A 22,972-nucleotide genomic window follows, 5' to 3' on the forward strand; every position below is an offset into this window, starting at 1 on the left:
GCGTGAGATGGTTCATAGCTCTCCTGCTATTGCACTAAGATAGTTTTCATGTCTTCTGAAATGAACGAAAAGTTAGGCTGAACACGATCAGCTTGCTTCCTTTCCAGATCTCTAATCAACTTTTAGTAAGCTTTGTGCATCTAAAGTGCTGGTGGGGAGCTAGCAGAAACTTCTTGATTTGATATATCTTCTTCCTGGGAATAGCAGAATGGATATTGTTCGAAGGCAAGGGAATTTATTTCTTCACGATTTAGTTGGAAGTTCTCATATCGTCCAGTCTATCTAGTACTATCCCTTCCAACTAGTCCTCGAGAAGTCGAAAGCTTCTTCTCTCTGGATAAGCTAGTTCTCTCAAGTATCAATCTGAAAAGCCCCAAACTCGTGGCATCAACGAACCAGGAAAAGCCAAGCTGGCTCTCGCCAGCCATTGATAGGAAAGTATAAGCTCTCACAAGTCACTTGTACTAGGGGGCTTACAACTTATTACTTTAAACTAACTCTTTCTTAATCAAATTCTTAACTGTTTAAGCTCAATCCAATTAGCTGAACCATTGCAAAAGGCATCTGACCTCGCACCATTACCACATTTCTAAGTAATCGCTACAGTTAAGAGAAGCTAATGGGTCCAGATTCCGATGATCATAAACATAAAGAGTCACATATTCATCTGCTGAAGAAGAAGAAGAAGAAGAAGAAGAAGAAGAAGAAGAAGAAGAAGAAGAAGAAGAAGAAGAAGAAGAAGAAGAAGAAGAAAGAGGAAGAAAGAGGAGATATTACGCTTAAGTGCTTGCAATTGAGGGGAAACAAAGCTTTGAATGATATTAGCAGCACCCATTTAGTATTGAAATGGCGAACAAATCAAGAATACAGAAAATGTCAGATCGGAATTGGAATTGGATATAAATACAGACCGATTGCACAGGCTCATATGATTCATAGGAAGCAGAATATCTAAGGGCCAAACAAACGAAAGGTGTTCATAAAGCAATAAATATAAAATTAGGAAAGTGTTTCAATGGGATAAAAGAGGGTGAGACACTTCCTAGGTTTCTTATCAACACACCAACACAGACGAAGTGGTGCAAGTTCTTCGCGGTTGCTAACATCCCTAAATTTAATCTTTACTTGTTACGTATATTAATACCAAGTCTTATGTTTTAGAACCTTGATTAGCATCGCCACCCATTGATCACATTATGAAAGAAAGCTATCAAGCTACAAAATTATTACTCACAAATACCTTTATTGGTGGCCGAAGACACAAAGGAGAGAGTTCAGGAGGACTGCATCGAAGGCTTACTGCCACTGTCCCCCGCTTTTGTCGACTGCCTTCTTTTCTTCTTCTTCTTGTAAGGGATGCCTCTTGCCTTGGCTTGGCACTCCTTGGTCTCACGTAGATACACTCGGATGGGGCCTCCCCCAAATGGGTTCGTCTCCGGGGATCCACCGTTCTCTTCGTAGGCGGCTCTCAGACGGCCGATGAGTGCGTCGAGGCTACCCCAAGCTTGCCTGAGCGGGCAGGTGCAAGGTGCTGGAGGCTCTGGCTGCCCAAAGAAGGCGCACCCATGTAAGTGTACCTTTGTCTTCCCAAACTGGTCCAAATATCGGAGGAATTCGAGGACATGACTGCAGTTGCACAGGGAGAGTGAAACCGGCGGCCTTTGATTCTTCAGATACTGTCCGAAGGTGTTCCAATCCCTCCTTTTCTGAGACTCGTAGCGGCTCAGTTGTGTGGACGGATGACCCTGTGCCTGTTCATTGCTCGATCGTGACGACCCCTCGCCAGACTCCTTGCCCCGATCGCTTGCCATGGCCAAGCAATTTCAGTGTCGTACTTCTGCGGAGAGGAAGGAGAGGTAAAAGGAAGCGGAGTGCAATGGAGAAAAATGAGTATCACATCTGAGGCCGAAGCGAGTGGACAAGCCAGGCCCTATCGATGTGCTTTTGCTCCTTTTTTTCTCCCCTTCACTGTAATTTTATATTCTTTCTTTACTAAGACTACCATTAGTATATTATTAACACTAAAGATTAGCATTAATATATTATTTAACAATAATTCCTAGTCTATTGTTACCCGCAATTATTGTATGCCATCATAATGCTAATGTATTGTCCCTAGCATAATGCTCTTCTTCGTTCAAATCCTAATGACTGTTCCTCGGCCAACTGTGAAGATGGGTCCTAGGCCTATCACAATATGACTAGCCAACTTAGGAACCTCTTTCCCAAAGAATAATCTTAAAATCTTTGTACCCACTAATTTATGTGGGACTATTCCTTAACACTCGCCTTCATACTTCTCTTTTGCTGCTCCACATGTGGATAATTTGGGTGGAAGTCACATATGAGTATTTTCTCTCATACCATATGAAGTTAGGTCTTAGGCCTATTCCCAAATGACTAGCTAACTTAGGAAACTAATAAACTCAAGATCTTTATACTCACTAATCCATGTAGAACTATTCCTTAACACCTACTACCAGAAGTTCAGAAAATTGATTAAGTTTTGCTGAGTCAACTCTAATTGCCCAGGCCAGACTAGTGAAGAAGGTAAATTTCAAAATTTTCAGTGTAAGTCAGTGACGCAGCACCTTACGAAGTACGACTACTTGCCTATGAGTCAAGAGTTGTGTTCTATCTGTTGGATTGTGACCAGAGCATCAACAAACACCTCAGTACAGTCCGTGAAAAAAGAGTACACACTGTAAAAGGTGCAGGAATCTGTATCTAAATTCTCTAAATCATAATATGAGTCCTTCCTGGTTAAGATATCAACTAGAAGAGAAAGATTGGAACTAATGGTCTCTTGCGAAATAAAGTTATTACGATTATTATTATTTTTCATTATTTTCAATGCCCAGGAAGAGGACTCTCGATCTTATTATTACAGGAACCCAATCAGTTCTCACCATGAGTGTTTTGACATTCAAAGAAATGTTTTAACCCAGTGTTACCATCATCACGGATGTAGATAATACTGTATTGCTGCCAGCGAGCGATTCTTCCTGACTGTAAATTGAGAGATGATGATGATGCATCAGCTTCATGTTTCCATAGCATGCATCTATGGGTTGTCCTTTTTGTCTTCTCGGTTGATGGAAAAAAGTAGATGAGAATGAGGGTATTTTCCGTCACTTTGGGCTTTAACATATTTTAGGTGTTTCCCTAGTCGGAAACACAGTCTTATGATCCCCGATTTGCAAGTACTTCATGTTTCTGGGCACTCACTCTACAAAATCCTATCATACTGATTCATTTTCAGTTCGAGTCCGACTTGGGAAGGTGTGCGGGAGATTGCACAAGCTTTCAAAGAATCCAATGTTAGACAGTTTCCACTGACCTAGGTGGTTTCCATGGATGGTGGTTGGTGGTCGTCGGTTGTAACAGGTAGCTGTTACACCTCTCCTCCTTTTATGGAAAATAGGAGTTTTAGTAATACGATCTGGTATATTTTCATCAACGAACCTCTGAATAGACGAACCATTCTGATCATCTCTAGAAATTGATCTCCATGATAGAAGATATGTTTTCCGTTTATGAATTTCATTAGGTTTTAGAAATTCATTATGAAGTTTTCATCCAATACTTTGGTTCATACTTTGGTTTGTAGTATGAAGTTGAGCCAATTTAAAAAGTATTTTTTCTAATTAATAAGTTTAAGATATTTATACTGACTGAACTGATTCGTATAAAATTATTTCTTAATACTCCCCATGATGTATAGGCTCTGGAATGTATCAGCTTCCATCCCCTTCTTCGTTTTTGTGGTTTTTGTATAGAGAGCGGTGAGCGAGAGACTTAATAGTATTGGTTATTTTAAACTAAGCAAGCCTAGTGGCATTCCTCGGAGAGAAGCGCCCAACCATTCTTTTGCACTTTGTCTTTACAATCGTTGGGGTCAACGCATCTGATCATATCCTTCTCTCATCAAGATATTGCTTAAGATTCATGAAAACGACCTTTTCCTTAAGAAATTCATAGCCACGTAAAAGCTGACGAAGGCGTATCCCACTCTTTTGGTGCTTCTCGCATCTCATCAATACTCGTACCCTCTTTTTTTTTTTTTTTTTTATTTCTGGTTTGACACAGCTTGGTTAAAAGCCGTCAAATCATCGTATCGAGGATTTGATGTGCACGTGTTGGATAGAAAGACAGCAATTATTGAGAAGGCAGTACGAGAGGAAGGAGTAGGGAAGTGGGATCTGCCTCGTCCATCCAAAGCAATGAGACGAAGTGACAAACCAATCGTGATCCAAAGCAATGTGCCCCTCTTCGACTTTGCAAGAGCTACTAAGGAAAGTGAATGGGACATGCTGAATGACATCGCCATTCTTTGTTTGCTTCCTACCTTCCCTGTAGATTTCAACCAGAATCAAGAGAAATCAAAGCATAAATACAAGAACGCAAGGCAGAACACTAGATGGGGATGGAAAATCCATAATCGACCGAATTGAGCTCTGATGTGCTGCTTTTGGCTACTTTAAGTGAAATCAAGCAAAGTAAAATAAAATACCAATCCTCCATTGGAGTTGAAATAAGTAGAAAATGAGTATTGAAAAACTGAAGAATCAAATTGATCTGATCATAGTTGACAAGTTGGAGGTTGTCTCCTAAACAAATGTTGAACTCTTTCACACTGCTTGAGTGTTTTGGCTCAAAGAAACTTAGCCCATTTAGAGTCTAAAGCAGAAGAAGAGAGGGTTGATAGGATGAAAAGAGACACTGCTGAGGAAAAGATGTTCACCCCTCCTCTCTCTGTATATATAGGGGGAGGGGAGGGGTTCGATCAACGGCTATCTCAGTCGTTTGATCAACGGCTACCTCAGCCGTTCGATCATGATTGAACACATATTTTATATATATGTAGAGAGAGAGAGAGAGAGAGAGAGAGAGAGAGAGAGAGGAGAGGGGAGGGGGGGGCCATCAACGGCTACCTCAGTCGTTCGATCATGATTGGACACATATTTTGCACCAAAGTGCTTTTGGTATATATATATATGGGCTTGATCAAGTATGAAACGTCTTAGGGTATGAAATATACAAAAGTGCGCAAATGTTGATCAACGGTCCTCTTTTAATTTTAGGGTTTAAAGAATTTCGACCCTCACCCTTCCTCTGTCTCTTCCTCTGTCGTTGAGCCCTTCCTCCATTGCTTCCTTCTTTGCCGAACCCTTCCTCTCGGGTGAGTCACTATCCCAGACCGATGTTTAGTCCAATTCACTTCATTTTTTCATTCTCAACTCTCCCAAATTCTAAACCCTATATCTCTTGACCTCTCAGAGCCTTTCCCTTTTGATTTCATCTAATTTTAGAGGTTTCCCACCTTTAAATACGAAAGGGACACAAATTTCTTCACTGAAGGCTTTTCAACTCCAAAAATCCGATTTTCAAGATAGTTAGAATCAAGTTCATGGCAAAGAAGCCTACTCCTTCAAAGGAAGTTGAGATTTAAGAAGAAACATCCAACTAGAGGGAGCATTTCCAAACAAGGACACAAAGGAGTAAGGATTTGAAGAGCTTTATCTCAAACAGTATCGTAGAGCTTAGCAAGCTAGACATTGATTTTTGTAAAAGAGAAATCAATGAGTCAGAAAGGAAATCCAGGCCTTACATGGGTCTTTTGGTTAGTGTGTTAGGAATTAGACGTCCTAATGAGAGTAATAATGATAATCGTAGAAGAAGAAAAAACAAGCACGAAAAAAAATACACAAGATTTATATAGGTTCCCCTCAAGTTGAAACTACGTCCTTTCTTCCGCCACTACAGTAATTCATTATAAAGATGAAATAGTTTACAAGAGAAATCATGCACCTAAAAGTGTTTTTCTCTAACCTCTCAAAACTGGACTGATGATGCTCCTTCTAGTCATAAAACCCTATTAGCGGCACCCCGAATATAAAGAGAAACAAGGGCAACCGCAATACAAGAGTAAAATTCCCAAACTGCCTTTAATGAAATAGCAGCTAATATATCGTGGACCTGGCGTTAATTATGCTCCACAACTTAACATAGTGAAGAGGTTATTTACCCACTCGTGGTAAAGGTCTTCTACACCAACATTCACATGGAACAAGTGACCCCATACACTTTGAGGCTCACAAGCTATGTGAAGAAGACTACTATCTCCACGAAAACAAGTGACCTCCATACAATACTAGGCATGTCATCTTTGTGGTTTGTGAAGTTGGAAAAGAAAAATTGGCCAATGGACATTCATAGATGACTGCCGCCGAAACATACAAGATGCCATACTTCTCACATTTGGCCAGACCGTTGGAAGCTCCTACGAGGTGAAGATCAAGGATCTTAGCATGAAGCAGAGAATCTTCATGGAAACTGTTAACCACGTCCTCAATCTGAGGAAGAGTACCTTCTCCCGCCTCACTATGGCCGGTATCTTCTAGATGTAGGCTAACACCCAAATAGTAGATTTGGACTTCTATTAGTTTATGGAAAGTAGGATAATGGAGCTGGCCTCAAGATCACGAGCAAATGGACTTCCATTTGCTCAACAAATAACTGCCATCCTATGCCACATGCGGAGTTGACCTCACTGATGAGGAGATGTGCACTTGATAAGAAATTTTCAACTGGTGAGACCTAGGTCAACAAATTTGGCTTCACCAAGTGGAGAGACCAGTTGGTTCAGAAGGACACCATTGGGAAAGAGGCACAACCCATTGTTGGATCAGGTGATGAGACTAACCTAGAGCTACTAGCCGACCAATTTGAATTTGCCAAGATGAAGAAAATTGTAGAAGCATCCTCCTCTTCCAATTGGTTGAAGAAATTGGAAGATGTAGTGGATCACATGAGAGCCACCCAGGCAACTATTCCTACCACTCAAGAATAGCTGAAGATGGGTCAGGTTGAGCTTCGTGAAAGCCAGAGGAGGATCGAGAGTATGTTGGAGATTCTCATTAGTCACTCGGCTCCACCACCACCACCTCAGTAGTTGCCTTCTAACCATCATTATGATTGAGCCTCACTCCCTATTTGTAGTTACATTTGTTAAGGAATAGTCCCACGTGGATTAGTAAGATAAAAGATCTTCAGTTTATTAGTTGGCAAAAGAGGTTTCTTAAGTCATTTTGGGATGGGCCTTGGACCCAATTTAACATGGTATTAGAGCAAGGTTCTCATATATGGGCATCCTCCCAAATTATCCACGTGCCACCACGTGAGGGCCTCCACCCAGATTATCCACGTGCCAACACGTGAGGGGGAGTGTTAAGGAATAGTCCCACATGGATTAGTGAATACAAAGATTTTGAGTTTATTAGTTGGGAAAGAGGTTTCCTAAGTTGGCTAGTCATTTTGGGATAGGGCCTTCGACACACTTTAACATGGTATCAGAGCAACCACTCAATATGTGGGCATTCCAGCCAAATTATCCACGTACCACACGTGAGGACCTCCACCCAAATTATCCACGTGCCTACACATGAGGGGGAGTGTTAAGGAATAGTCCCATATGGATTAGTGACATAAAAGATCTTGAGTTTATTAGTTAACAGAAGAGGTTTTCTAAGTGGCTAGTCATTTTGGGATGGGCCTTGGATCCAATTTTACAACATTTGCTTGATTTGGTTGTGTTTTTCCTTTAGCACTTGTAATTAAAAAACTTTGTTTACATTTTTCTTCCTCTATATCTGAAAGGCCTTTAAACAATTTTACTCACACTTCCATTACGTATCATTTTGAGTATGACAAAAATGAGGAGAGAAGACACACAAGGCACTAAAACTAGAAAATCAAAGCCTCAAATGTGAAATCAAATATGCATAGATTAAAATGTGAAATCAGATCTGCATAGATTAATTTGAAATCATTAGCCAAACCGTATCTTCTTTAGCCAGACCGGCTTGCCAATTACAGAAATGTTGAATCGTTCCACTCTTGACTCGGTCCCTTTACTTGGACCCATAACTCGGCTTAACTTGGGATATTAACTTGGCTTGACTCGCCCCTTGTCAAAGTTGTTATTGTATCTCATTATATTCTATTGTATCTCATTACCCTTATTGCTGCATATTGGGTCCCTTTTAATCGAGACATTTGTGTTAAAGACAAAAATCCTCGGATTGATTACCCTGTATTATTACTCACTGATTGTTTTCAGCCTGCACTATGATAGTTTCAAAATACCAAAGGCCAGAAGATTGTATTTGTCATGGAATTTGCACTGCTTTAGAAGATCAAGCGTCGGATAGCTTATATAAACATCCAACCCACCTCCAACAAGATTTCTCCTATTGCTCCTACTTCTATAATAGGTATGGGTACTTCTCCATCCTGGATCATTGTCTCTGGGGCCTCTGACCACTTGATAGGTAATGGTACCCTCCTGGATTCTTTATCTCCTTGTTTATCTGACAAGTTTGTTTCTATAGCGGATGGATCCCAAACCAAGGTATGTGGGGTGGGATCCACGTTTGTTCCACCTACTCCATTTAAAAGATATCCTATTTGTTCATGATTTTTCATTAAATCTTTTATCCATTCATCAACTCACAAAAGAATTTAACTATTTCATCACTTTTTCTCCCATTTTTTGTGTTCTTCAGGATCTCAACACAAATCAAGTTATTGGTGGAGGCCATGAAAGAGGGAGGCTCTACTATCTTGATTCACTAACACTAATAGCCACCACTTGTGCTCAGCATACGACTCTTTAGTGGCACAATAGGTTAGGACATTCATCACTTTAGTCACTCAAACAAATTATTCTTACATTACAGTCTATTTCCAGTCTCAACTGTGAAGACTATCAAGTGAGTAAACACCAGCACAATACTTATTCTCCTCGTGGTGAAACCAAAAGTGTTGCCCCATTTTCTTTAGTTCATACTGATATATGGGGCCTTATCAACATCTTCAATGTATCCCGGTCAAAGTATTTTGTTATTTTTGAGGATGATTTCCCTGAGCTACATGGTTGTTCTTATTAAAAGAGAGATCAAAAGTCTTACCTCTAGTCAATTCGATACTACCTTAAAGATTATTCGATCTGATAATCCCAAGGAATATTTGTCTAAAGACTTCCAAACTTTTTGCTAGGAAAAAAGCATCTTTCACCAAACCTTTTGTGTCTACACACCACAACAAAATGGTGTGGCTGAAAGGAAAATAGACACCTTCTTGAGGTTGCTCATGTTCTATTCCATCATTTGCATGTGCCTCATTTCTATTGGCCCCATGCCCTTCTCATAGCATTTTATCTTACTAACAGGTTACCTTCTTCAGTACTTAGTAACCAGACACCATATTTTTATTTTTTCCCTTGTGATAAGATGTCCTCTCTTCCTTTGACAGTTTTTGGGTGTACCTATTTTGTTCATAATACTAGATTAGATCCTAGGGTAATTATATGTATTTTTTGGGGTACTCTCGTACTCAGAAAGGATATGACTGTTAAAATCCGTCTCTTTGGAAATTGTTTGTTTATAGTGATGTCACATTCTTCGAGGAGCAACCCTTTTATCCATCTACTAGTGCCCCACTTGGTGTTTCTACAAGCAATGAGTTTCCTAAACCTATTGTGCCTATTGATGACTCAACAACTCATGGCCGTATTGACGCACCTACCTTGCCCCGGAAGCATTAGTCGATACTATACATGTGCAGTCTCTAGATTCCTCTGAGGTAAGCTCTCCTTCTCCAGCCCCCATTTTTGGCCCTTCATTTGGTACTCGACCCATTGATCTTGGAAAGAACCTAGGGCCTGCCCCCAATATTTTACCTCTCACCCCCTATTGCTCACTTTTTATCCACCCATCAGTTATCACCATCTTGCTATCAATTTCTTGCCTCTATTTATTCTATTGTTATTCCTCGGTTTTATTAGGAGGCCCTATAGAATCTAGGATGGAAAGCAGCCATGGATGAAGAGATGACAACCCTTTACGAGAAATGAAACATGGCACCTTATTTTCCTACCATCTGGAAAAAAAAATCGGTGGGTTATAAATGGGTCTTCACGAGAAATGAAACATGGCACCTTATTTTCCTACCATCTGGAAAAAAAAATCGGTGGGTTATAAATGGGTTTTCACTATCAAACAAACTCTGGATGGCATAGTGGTCCGCCTTAAAGCTCACCTTGTGGCTAAAGGTTATACCCAATGTTATGGGATTGATTATGAGGATACCTTTTCTCTAGTCACCAAGCTCAACTTGGTGCTTCTCTTACTGTCTCTCGTTGCTAATTCTCGTTAGCATGTCTTTCAAGTAGATGTAAAAAATGTCTTCCTCGATGGTGATATTAAGGAGCAAATTTATATGCAAAAATGACCTGGATATATGGTTGAGGGGGAGTTGGTGTGCCGCCTTAAAAACCATTATATGGTCTGAAGCAATTCTGCATGCCTAGTTTGACAAGTTTAGTCATGCAATGATTCGATTTAGGTTCACAAGGTGCTCTATGGACCATTTTGTATTTCTCAAGCATACTGATAAATGAGTCGTACTACTTGTTGTATATGTGGATGATATTATTTGATGGGTAGTGATACCGATAATATCAGTCAAGTAAAAAATAAGATATACAATAAATTCAAGATGAAAGATTTGGGACTCAAGTACTTTCACGGTATTGAGGTTCTTCAGTCCAAGCATGGAATTATCTTATCACAGAGAAAATATGTCCTTGACTTGCTTGAAGAAACAGGAATGATGGGATGTCTACTTTCTGACACCCCTATGGAAACAAATACAAAACTATGTGTTGGCTCGGGAGAAGAGCCTGATGTTGGCAAGCATCAAAGGTTAGTTGGCAAGTTTATCTATCTCATTGTGACTAGACCGGATATTTCTTTTGTCATCAGTGTGGTCAGTCAATATATGCATAAACCTCAGATGTCTCATTGGCAGGCATTGGAGAAGATTTCAGGTACTTAAAAAAGGCACCAAAACAAGGGCTCTTATAAAAATGTTACGGTCGTCTCAATATTTAAACCTTTGCCGATGTGGATTGGGTTGGATCACCTAATGATAGAAAATCTACTTCAAGATATTGTACTCTAGTTGGAGGAAACTTTGTTACATGGAGGAGTACTGTCAGCCTCTGTCCGATGAATGTAGTCTTCGCTCCCAAAAAACCAGAGCTTGAACTCTGGCCGTCGCTACTTTGTGGTCTTGCTTCACCGTCAGAAATCCTTCTTGATATTGTGGTCTTCCTTCACCATCGGGAATCCTTCTTGACATGGTATCAGAGCTTGCTCTACCCGAAGAGTGATAAAATCACCTCCGTTCGCAGAGATTTCTGCCCGACCAACCTCTGTCCGACGAGCTGTTGCCCAACGACTCAGAGTTTGGCATAGCTCTTAGAGGTGGTCAGAAAACAGCGTCCGAGCTCGGAAGAATGGTCGGAATCTTTGTCCGAGCTCGGAGGAATGGTCGGAATCTTTGTCCGAGCTCAGAGGAGTGTCCCTCACCGTAAAAGGAGAACAGAGAGGTTAGTTTTTTTTTTTTTCGACGTCGGCCGACACTATTTTCCTAAGTTTGGAATGCAATTATTTGCATTAGGTAGATTCTGTAATTTTCAGAAATAGTGGGGGCAGATCTGGTAATTCTTAAAGTGTGGGGGTAGATCTGGAAATTTTGAAACTAAGGGGACAGATTTGGAATTTTTGAAATTGTGGGGGTAGACCTGGAATTTGTTGACAGCGGGGTGGTATTTCTGAAACTCTCAGAAAAATTTCGGTCTTAACATGTCAACAGACAAATTAGATTTCACTCCTATTCAGTTCACGGGTAAGAACTACAGTGCTTGGGAATTTCAGTTCCAGCTATTTGTCATGGGAAAAGACTTATGGGGTCATATTGATGGGAGTTATCCGGCACCTCGCGATGCTAAAGCGTTGTCAAAATGGACTACCATGGATGCTAGAGTCATGACCTGGATACTTGCATCCATTGAGCCTCATCTAGTCCTTAATTTGAGGCCCTACAAAACTACAACAGATATGTGGAACTACCTCCACAAGGTTTATCACCAAACCAGCACGGCGCGTAGATTTCAAGTCAAATATGAAATGGCGAATTTCACATCAGGATGTCATTCCATTAAAGAATATTTCTCGGGCTCCTAAAATTTGTGGGTAGACTACATTGATATTGTTTATGAGAATGTCCCGGTTGCTATTGTCTCTGCAGTACAAGCCGTACATGAAACCAGTAAACTGGACCAATTCTTGATGAAGCTATGTCCAGAATTTGAGATTGCTCAATAACATCAGATGAATCATCATCCAATGCCGTCACTGAATGCCTGTTTGAGTGAACTTCTGAGGGAAGAGCAGCGCCTTGCTACTAACGTCCAGTGGCTTATGTAGCACAAGGGAAAAATAAGGGTCAGGACATGAGTTATGTACAATGCTTCCACTACAAGGCATTTGGTCACTCTGCTCAGGAATGCCCCAAGAAATCCTGTAACTATTGCAAGAAGTTGAGTCATCTCATCGCAGCTTGCCCTACTCGCCCTAAAAAGAAGAAGAATACAACTTATCATGTCTCCACTGTTACTTCTAGTTCTACAGCATTGCCGACTGCCGTCCCCGTCATTCCACTTCCGATTTCTCTAGCAGCTACAAGTTTGACCACTCTCACTCCTGAAATGGTACAATAGATGATCATATCTGCTTTTTCTACTTTTGGTATCTCAGGTAAGCAAAAAATCTCAACTCATCCATGGTATTTTGATTCTGGTGCCTCTAACCACATGACCAACAATGTAGTGTCTCTTTCTAATGTCAGAAAGTATGATGGCAACCTGCACATCAACACTGCTGATGGTAGCACTCTGCCGATCAATGTTTTTGGTGATCTCTCTCCTTCTTTAGTTGATGTCTTTGTGTCCCTTCACCTATCGACAAACCTTCTGTCTGTTGGTCAACTGGTTGATAAAAATTGTAATGTTCAGTTTTCTCACTTTGGCTGTGTTGTGCAGGATCAAACATCAGGGACGGTGATCGTGAAGGGGCCTAAAGTGGAAAAGCTATTTCCCCTTAAAGTCTTTTTATCTACCTTTATTTCACGTTCTCCTGTACTTTCTTTTGCCTGTAATGTTGTTGGCTCTGGCACTAAGATGTGGCATAGACGTCTAGGCCACCCAAACTTGGATGTCCTTCATACATGGTTTAAATTGGGTTTATTAGGAAATCAAGATTGCACTTCTCTTGATACTTATTTTGATTATTCATCAAACAAACTTGACAAAAGTAAAGTTCTACCATTTCCCCATCATGTCTCGCATGCCTCCCACTGCTTTGACCTTATTCATAGCGATGTCTGAGGAATTGCTCCTGTTGTCTCGCATGCTCAAAATAAGTACTTTGTTACCTTTATTTATGATTTTAGTTGGTTTACCTGGATCTACTTGTTACTGGCTAAGTCTGAAGTTTTTGTCATTTTTAAGAGGTTTCTTGCACTCATTGAAACACAGTTCTCTGATCACATAAAAGTACTATGCTCTGACTCTGGAGGCGAGTAAATGTCGGATGAATTCCAGGAATTTCTTCAAAGTAAAGACATTATCTCTCAGCGTTCTTGTCCCTCAACACCACAACAAAATGGCGTTGCTGAGAGGAAAAATTGTCACCTTCTTGATATGGTCCGCACCCTTCTCTTTGAATCATCTGTTCCTCCTCTATTTTGGTGTGAAGCTCACTCTACCTTCGTTTATTTAATCAATCGTCTGCCCTCGCCTACCTTGCATCATGGCTCTCCATTTGTTAAATTATTTGGCTATTCTCCGTCCTACTCTAATCTTCGGACGTTCGGTTGTGTTTGTTTTGTGCATCTACCAGATAAAGAATGACATAAACTTACTACCCAATCAATTATATGTGCATTTCTTGGGTATGCCGTTTCTCAAAAGGGCTATGTTTGCTATGATCCCCAGGAGCGTCGAGTCCGTGTTTCTCGGAATGTGGTCATCTTTGATATTCAATATTTCTTTTCCTCTCGAGTTACACTGCCTTCTACATCTTTGTCTACCCTTCTGAGCTTTGATGACCCTCATCCCACTGCATCGTTGCCCCCTCCCCATCCTGACCTGGCGCTTGCTCTTGATCCTCCCTCTGCTCCTGCTCCCATCACTCTTCACAGATCCATGCATCGTTCTTACCCTCTGCCAAGTATGGTTTCCCCTCCCCTGTATCACTTGCAGCTACTTTGTCTTCTATTTCCATTCCTTTTGGCTATAAACAGGTTATGGCACATGAATGTTGGCAAAAGACAAAGCAAACAGAACTACAAGCGCTCAAAGAAAATCACACTTGGGACATTGTGACTTGCCCTCCTACTATTCGGCCTCTTGGGAGTAAATGGGAATTCTCTGTCAAGTTGTGTTCAAATGGATCATTGGATAGGTACAAAGCCCGCCTTGTGGCCTTGGGGAACAGGCAAGAATATGAGATTAATTATGATGAAACATTTGCGCCGATTGCCAAGATGACCACGGTCCATACTATATTAGCCATTGCAGCCTCTCAATCCTGGCAGCTGGATCAGATGGATGTGAAGAATGCCTTTCTTCCCGGTGATCTCCAGGAAGATGTATACATGAAGCTCCCCTCGGGAATGACTACCTCCTCTCTTGATCAAATTTGCATGCTTCGTCATCCTCTGTATGGGCTTAAGCAAGCCCCTCGAGCTTGGTTTGAAAAATTTCGTGGCACACTTATTTTCCATAGTTTTACACACAATCAGTATGATTCATCTCTATTCTATCATAAGTCTGTCGTGGGCATGGTCATTCTCCTGGTTTATGTGGATGATATTATTATTACTAGCACTGACTCTGGACTGATTACCAAGTTGTAGCAGGTGTTACATGCCACCTTTCATATGAAGGATCTTGGGCAACTTACGTATTTCTTAGGGCTGGAGGTACATCACAAACCCACTGGTATTCTCTTAAACCAGTATAAGTATATTCACGATCTTATTACACTCGTTGGGTTGGAGGACACATCTTCGGTCGCTAACCCTATAGAGGTCAATGTCAAATATAGAAAAGATGAAGGGACTCTCCTTGAAGATCTGACTCTCTATCGCCATCTAGTAGGGAGTCTTACATATTTGACCACTACTCGTCCGGGCATCTCCTATGCAGTTCATCAGGTCAGTCAGTTTATGTCATCTCCTTAGCACCTTTATCTTGCGGCAGTTCGGCGTATCATCCGCTATCTGAGTGGGTCCTTTTCTTGTGGATTATTCTTTCCTACCAGCTCCAAGCTTTGACTGGTTGCATATGGTGATGTTGATTGGGCAGAGTGCCCCGATACCCGTCACTCTACTATAGGTTGGTGTATGTTTTTAGGGGATGCACTTATTTCTTGGAAATGTAAGAAACAGGATCGGGTGTCCAAGTCATCTACCAAAGCCGAGTATTGTGCCATGTCTAGTGCGTGCTCTAAAGTTATTTGGCTCCGCAGTCTTCTTACTGAGCACTAGTTTCCTCAGACCTCCCCTATACCCCTTCATGCGGATAATACGAGTGCTATTCAGATTGCGGCCAATCCTATTTTCCATAAGTGCACCAAGCACATTGAGGTTGACTGTCACTCTATCCGTGACACTTTGGAGCGTCGGGTAATATCTCTTCCATACATCTCTTAGAATCTTCAAGTGGTTGATGTCTTCACCAAAGCATCGTCTCAACCACGGCATTTGAGGGGGGATGTTACGATATCTTGCATTGTAATTTAGATGGAATTTCTTATTATAATTATTGTACAATTTGGTTATGTAAATAGGGTATTTAGAGTAGGCATTGTATTGGGCCCATGGGCCAGTTTGTAATAACCTCTTAAACTTAAGCTTAAATAGCTAATGAAGGGAGAGGAAGGCAAGAGAGCATTTTCAGAGATTGTTCATCTTCTCCAACGCCATCGTCTTCACTGAGAGTCCAAATAGTGTGACGCTCTTCATCTGGACTATTCCATCAGTCTTGTGAGGTGGTGGTGGTTCCATCCACCGCTGTAAGAGCTGAGAGCTCTCGTTGTACCGTCATCCTTTGTCCGAAAAACATTGTCTTCGCTCTCGAGAAACCAAAGCATGAACTGTGGCCGTTGCTACTTTGTGGTCTTGGTTCACCGTCTGGAATCCTTCTCTACACTGTGGTCTTGCTTCACCGTCATCCTTCTTGACAATCATGTAGTCAGTAGCCCCATAATCAATTATCCATTCACTATTACTACTAGGAGCGGAAGTGTGAAGAACCTTACCAGATGTAGCAATTAAGGTTGAGGCATCCTCAGGCATGTTGGAGGTGGAAGGTTCTACTAATGCAACTGAAGCCTAAGTATTTGGTTTAGAGTTCCATTTTCTATGTGCTTTAGTAGGATCCCACCATTCTAGATACCCAAACATTTCATAGCATCGTGACTTCATATGCTCAGTTTCACCACAGTGAGTAAAAATATGCTCTGATTTTGTTGTTCCAATCTCATAGCTATGATTTTGAGATCCTAATGCCCAATTTTGATCAATGGTAGGACTAGTTGATCGAGTTGTTTTAGGCTTAGCTCGATATGCCACTATTGCAGATGACTCAACACGATCAGCTTCACCATTTAGAGTGGTTTTATGAACTGAGACACGACGTACGTAAGCAAAGGCTTCTTACGAGAATCTCACATCGGACTTGTTCAAATTCTGCATCCAACCCATTCAAGAAGATGTGTACACGTAATCTTTAAATGGATTTTCTATAGGAAATAACATCATCAGGATATTTTATCACAATCCTGTCACGATGATCAGGTTCTTAGAAATTTTCCACAATATCACCATAATACGTTGATAAAGGTCGACCAGTCTGTTTGGTAGAGAAAGCTCTCTGATTCAATGAAAAGAGTTGTGATTCATCTGATCCATCGTAGAAAACTTCGGCCAAAGCATTCCAGATTTCAAGTGCAATGCGTAGTCGAATGTAGCGCTTCATGATGTTCGGTGACATATAGGTTAGCAACCACCCTTTGACCTTTTGATTTTCAACATACTACTTCGCATAGGAAGCATCAGTATTTTGTGGGAGTGATGTTTTTTCCATAATATATTCAAGTTTCTCACGTTCTGAAATTTGCATATCCATGATCTGGGACCATACATCATAGTTAACTTCCATAAGAATGATGTTGGTTGTAAAACCAAAGTTTTCGGATTGAACATGAATAATTGGTGTTGGTTCCCTCAACATGAAGCAAGAAGCCCATATCAGCGGTGATCAGAATAAAATAAGCTTTGTAGAACAGACCTCTTCTTGCTGCTCGGTTGACCCGACAGAATAGACCAAACCTGGTTCGGGTCACTTGGCAAAGAGCTTGACCTGGCGGAACAAACCATACCCGATTTGGGTCAGTGGGCAAGAATAGACCCGGTTTGGGTCACTCGGCGAAAACAGACCTAGTTTGAGTCAATTAGCTGAAAAATTAGCCAACCTAAGTTAAAAAAAAAAATACCTTCTTCTTCCCAGCGCCTCTTGCTTCACGTCTGAAAAATATTTTTTTTTTCAACACTGTCGTTTGGTGAGGAGACCTTCTCTGTAAACTGTCATCTGGCAAGGAGACCTTATCAGTAAGATTCCTGAGAAAGGAAAGGAGCCTAAATCCTTGTCGGCGAGGAGACCTTCGCTTTTCTCTTCTTTTGTTTTCTCTCCGAACAGAGTTGAACCAAATGAGTTCTCCCCTTCCTCACAAGCAACATGGCAAGAGGATTCGACAGAGCTCGTCTTCTCCAAAAGTGGCAAAAAATAGAGTTCTGGTTCGACGATCAATCCAACGTCCCAGACGGTGGAAATTCGGCGAACTCCATATCTGAAGCTCTTTGGCGTCGTTTGGTTCTGCATGTCTCAATCAGAAGCTTTCCTTCAGTTTCATCGGTGGCAGAAAGGATTGATTGAAAACTTTGTTCGTCATGGATTGGCTTCTACAGACGCTCTGATACCAAGTCAAAAATAAGGTATTGAATTCATATATTGTTCTTCTCATCGTTGGGCATAAATATCCATTGTACATAATCGTAATCATCTATACATAGTAAGATCCTAAAATTAGGTCCGTGATTACAGAATTACACATATTACAATTTATTTTTTACAAGGAAATAAAACGTTAACAGGTTATCCTTGTGGATGTCACTAGGCTGAGTAAGTATGCTCATCTTGGCTCTCCGATATCCATATTCAACGAAAATAGTGACGAAAATCTTTGTATCTCAAGTTGCTAAGTTGCATGGCATGCCTCGCTCTATTGTATTGGATCATGAACCTTTCTTTTTCTACCTCTTTTTGATAGGATCAATTAAAACTTCAAGGAACGACATTAGAAACCAGCACGGCCAGCCATCCATAGACTGATGGCATCTTACAGAAGGGCCTACTTACAGCCTACCATTGCCAACTTGAAGGACCAACTTACAGCCTGAGATGACATCTTACAGAAGTTAAAATCCTTGTGGATTCACAAGGAATACCGAGGAAGCAACGTGGGAGATAGGAGATGAGACCAATTTTAAAGCTTTATAATATGGTTTCTTATGGGAAGAGGGAATGTTAGGCTTCCATATTTTATATTAATTTCAGCACTCAATCAGCCTTTGTTCGCTTATTTTCTTATTAAAATGTGTAAGGGAACAAGGTAGTCTTACTATTTCTGAAAGACTGAATTTTTGCTTTAGAAAAGAGCACATACCTAGAGCTTTGGAGCTAAGTTGGTAAGGAGTGGAAGGGTATTCGTTTTTCTTGAAGTTATGAAGTATCAATAATATCAGATGGCATGATACTCAAGCAGACGAATTTCACCAAATTTTTGTTTTGTTTTTGGAATCTCAGAGACTGACCCTTCTCGAATTGGTGTCCCCCTAGGCAATCTCTCCTCAGGCAGTAATATATTTCTGATCTTGCGAGGGAGCAGAAGAGGGAAAGATCACTCGAGTTGCCCACCACTTCTTCGACTAAATTTTTAAACCACATTTCTCAGCAAAAGTCAAGTTAGGGGAAGAGATATGGCTGTCATATGACAAGAAAGCCTAGAAATCACAAGCAATAGATGTGATGAATTGGGAAAGGGACTAAAACTCGTGCACTCAATAATTGAAGATTTGGGCCAATCACTCAAAAGCAAAATTCACTACCCTACAAGGTCTTTTCAAGGAAAGAATGGCAGAGCCACGTGAAGACATTTTATTAGGAACAGTCACGTGAAGACATTTCTCTAGGCTTTATTAAGGAGCTTCCTACTTCCCAAGGACACTTGGTTATTTTAGTGGGAGTGGACAGGTCCTCCAAATATGCACTCTTTTCCACTTTGACATCCATTCTCAACTCGACAGAACATTGATGGATGGCGTCTCATTTCTTGCATTTTTCGGAGTGGGTATACAACACTTCATTCCATTTTACAGCAAGTATGACTCCGTTTCAGGTCGTCTAGGGTCGAGCACCTCCCTATGTGATTTCATATCTTAGAGGTACTACACATATCGAGGACCTTGAAGAAAAAGTTTACATATAGTATTAAATTTATAATTAGAATTAAAACATAAGCGTGAACGAATGCTTACCTCTAGTTATTGTGATCAAATTCTAGATGCAAATGATCGTCTCATCTATTAAAAAATTCTTCGATGGAGAGGCTACAAGCTACAACTGCTAGACCGGATTCGTCATTCACAAAACCTCCCTTTTTCCATCAAAAGAGGAGGGAGTAGTTCCAACTGTCCACTATCTCAACTGTCAAATGCCTAGCCAATACAACTCAAAAGACAGGTCTGTTAAGTGCAGAAAGCAGAGTACTTAACCCAGGTGGACCAAGGGTGGATGGAACCTAACCAAGGTGGACCGGAACCACCTAGCTCTGACACCGACCGTTTCCCTTTCCCTACCACTTTCGTCGGGATTCGAACACGGAACGTGGTGCCCAGCTCTGATACTATGTTAAACGCCTAGCCAATACAACCCAAGAGACCGGTTTATTAAGTGCGAAAAAAAAGTACCTAACCCATTAGTGGTGGACGGAATCACCTAGCTCTGACACCCACCATTCCTGTTCCCTACCGCTTCACCTGGAATTCAAAAACGGAACGTGGTGGCCAGCTTTGATACCATGTCAAACGCCTAGCCAATACAACCCAAAAGACAGGTTTATTAAGTGCGAAAAGCCAAGTACCTAACTCAGGTGGACAGAACCTAACCCAGGTAGACCAGAACCACCTAGCTCTGATAGCCACTATTCCTTGTTCCCTACCATTTATGTCGGGATTTAAACGTGGAACGTGGTGCCCAGCTCTGATACCATATCAAACGCCTAGCCAATACAACTCAACAAACCGGTCTATTAAGTTGTATTGGCTAGGCGTTTGACATGATATCAGAGCTAGGCACCACATTCCGTGTTCGAATCCCAACGGAAGCGGTAGGGAACGGGAACGGGAACGGTGGGTGTCAGAGCTAGGTGGTTCCGGTCCACCTGGGTTAGGTTTCATCCACCCCTGGTCCACCTAGGTTCCCTACCGCTTCACCCGGGATTCGAACGCAGAACGTGGTGCCCAGCTCTGATACTATGTCAAACGCCTAGCCAATACAACCCAAAAGACCGGTCTGTTAAGTGTGGAAAGTCAAACAACTAACCCAGGTGGACCAGGGGTGGACGGAACCTAACCCAGGTGGACAAGAACCACCTAGCTCTGATAGCCATTGTTCTGCGTTCCCTACCGCTTCCGTTGGGATTCGAATGCGGAAGGTGGTGCCCAGCTCTAATATCATGTCAAACGCCTAGCCAATACAATACAATAGACCGGTCTTTTAAGTGCGAAAAGCCAATTACCTAACCCATGTAGACCAGGGGTGGACGGAACCTAACCCAGGTGGACCAGAACCACCTAGCTCTGATACCTACATCTAAGAGAATAAGGGTTAGACTTAAAAATAGGAAAATGGCTAACATTGTCCCACTTGACCCATTCAATACTTAATATGTATCTTTCAATATTGATACACTCTTAAATATTTTTCTCATAGACATAATATCCTTATACCCAAATAAAAGAATTTAAATTACATGAATCGTGATCGTAAGTCCTGTAGAGCATGTATTACCTTCCACATATTATAATGCAACTATCTCCTTTTGAATGAGAACCATATGTAGCATATACATTTATGAATGAACTTTCAAATGCTTATTTAGGATCATCAAATTTAAATATACATTGTCATTTTCTAAACTTTATGTATACAACTAAATAAGAGAAGACAAATATAAAACTAAAGGAGTTTTTCAATTGACCAAAAATACTATACAAACATAAAGGGAATTTCAATCACATAAAATTACCTAGTAGAATTGCGTCCCATGTGTTCAACATGTCTCTTATAAGCAATGGGTGGTAGATCTTTTGTCAACGGATCAACACTCATTAATCCAGTGTTGATGTGTTTCACAACCACTTTATTTGCTTTGACATGGTCTTGAATAGCCAAATACTTGATATCAATATGTTTACTACGACTTTCGCTCTTATTGTTCTTGGCCAAAAACACTAGCGGAATTATTGCAATAGATCCTCAATTGCTTGGAAATTGTGTCAACAATTTCAAGCCCAGAAATAAAACTCCTCAACCATATAGCAAGTGATGTCGCTTCAAAACATGATAGAAACTCAGCTTCTATGGTAGAAGTAGAAATTAAAGATTGTTTTGCCTATCTCCAAGAAATTACCCTCCAGCTAACAAGAAAATATATCTTGATGTTGACTTTCTTGAGTCAAGGTAACCAGCAAAATCATAATTTGAATATCCAATCACCTCTAGATGATTAGATTGACTATAAGTAAGCTTGTAGTCTTTAGTCCCTTGAAGAAATCGCATGACTTTCTTTGCTACTCTCTAATGGTCCAAACCTAGATTACTATGATATATGTCCAACATTCTCATTGCAAATGCTACGTCAAGTCTTGTGCAAAAATAAGCATGTATTAAACTACCAACTGCATAAGCATATGGAATATTTTTCATTTGTTCCCTCTCTAAATCATTTCTTGGACCTTATTCCAAACTTAATTTGTCACCTTTGACAATACAATTCAAGTTGTTTCATGTAAACCTAGTCAAAAATAAGGTTTGAATTCTATTGTACTATCGTCTGGCTTAAATAGCCATTTTACAGATTGTAATAATCTACACATGGTAAGTTCGATCGTCATTACTAGGATTACAAGAATAATGGGATTACAAGATATTCTAAAGGAAGGAAAGAATATATTTGGTATAAGGGAATAAATTTCAACTCTCCCCCTCAAGTTGGTGCATAGACATCACTCATGCCCAACTTATCGAGACAATTGTTAAAAGGTCGGTAAGACACTGCCTTGGTCAGCACATCAAAAAGTTAATCTTGAAACCAAACATGAGGAACTTCAATGATTCTTGCTTCTAACGTTTCCTTGATAAAGTGCCTCTCAACCTCAACATGTTTAGTTCTTGTTGAGCATATGGCTCATATATAAGGTTGGGGGGTATTATTGTACAGGTGTATTTGTGTCAATTCCTACACAAATACCTCTAGGCTTTAATATATATACACATATATGGATTATGTAACCTTGATCATAGTTAGTGAAAATTAAACCCCGTCGCTCCAGTAAATGTAGGCATAGCCGAATGTAATGGTCCTGGGTTAAGTGTTTGACTTTCCGCTACCTACCAAGCTTGTCTTTTGGGTAGTATTGGCTAGGTACTTAACACCGAACCACCTTAAATATGTCTTCTCCGTTGTTTCTTGGTTTTTCTTTCGTTAATCATGTCATTAAGGGGTTTTACTTTCTCCAATTGGTATCAGAGCCAGTGACGAGACTTCATAATGTGAAGGACTTGTGGTGAAGGGTAACCAGGAACATCGAAGAAACAAGTCTCGGAGTGGATCGAATAACAATAAATCTTGGTCTAAATCCAGGACGAGGAAGGACA

At 40.8% G+C, this 22,972-nt stretch overlaps 2 protein-coding genes across 2 annotated transcripts; one reads left to right on the forward strand and one right to left on the reverse strand.

Moving 5' to 3' along the window:
* Positions 1-578: 578 nt before the first annotated feature.
* Positions 579-1,811, reverse strand: LOC137963074 (protein LIGHT-DEPENDENT SHORT HYPOCOTYLS 10-like). The gene is made up of 2 exons (XM_068810255.1): positions 1,335-1,811; positions 579-749 (listed from the first exon to the last, which is right to left on the reverse strand). Exons 1-2 carry the CDS (start codon positions 1,809-1,811, stop codon positions 579-581), a joined length of 648 nt encoding a protein of 215 aa, XP_068666356.1.
* A 9,900-nt stretch (positions 1,812-11,711) lies between these two features.
* On the forward strand, positions 11,712-12,233 carry LOC137963075 (uncharacterized). The gene is made up of 2 exons (XM_068810256.1): positions 11,712-12,057; positions 12,157-12,233. Exons 1-2 carry the CDS (start codon positions 11,712-11,714, stop codon positions 12,231-12,233), a joined length of 423 nt encoding a protein of 140 aa, XP_068666357.1.
* Positions 12,234-22,972: the final 10,739 nt, after the last annotated feature.

Source organism: Aristolochia californica, unplaced genomic scaffold, assembly GCF_029961685.1.
Source record: "Aristolochia californica isolate CCGP_79_NKW_82.1479 unplaced genomic scaffold, dmAriCali1.0.hap1 SCAF_4, whole genome shotgun sequence".
Taxonomy (NCBI): Eukaryota; Viridiplantae; Streptophyta; class Magnoliopsida; order Piperales; family Aristolochiaceae; genus Aristolochia; species Aristolochia californica.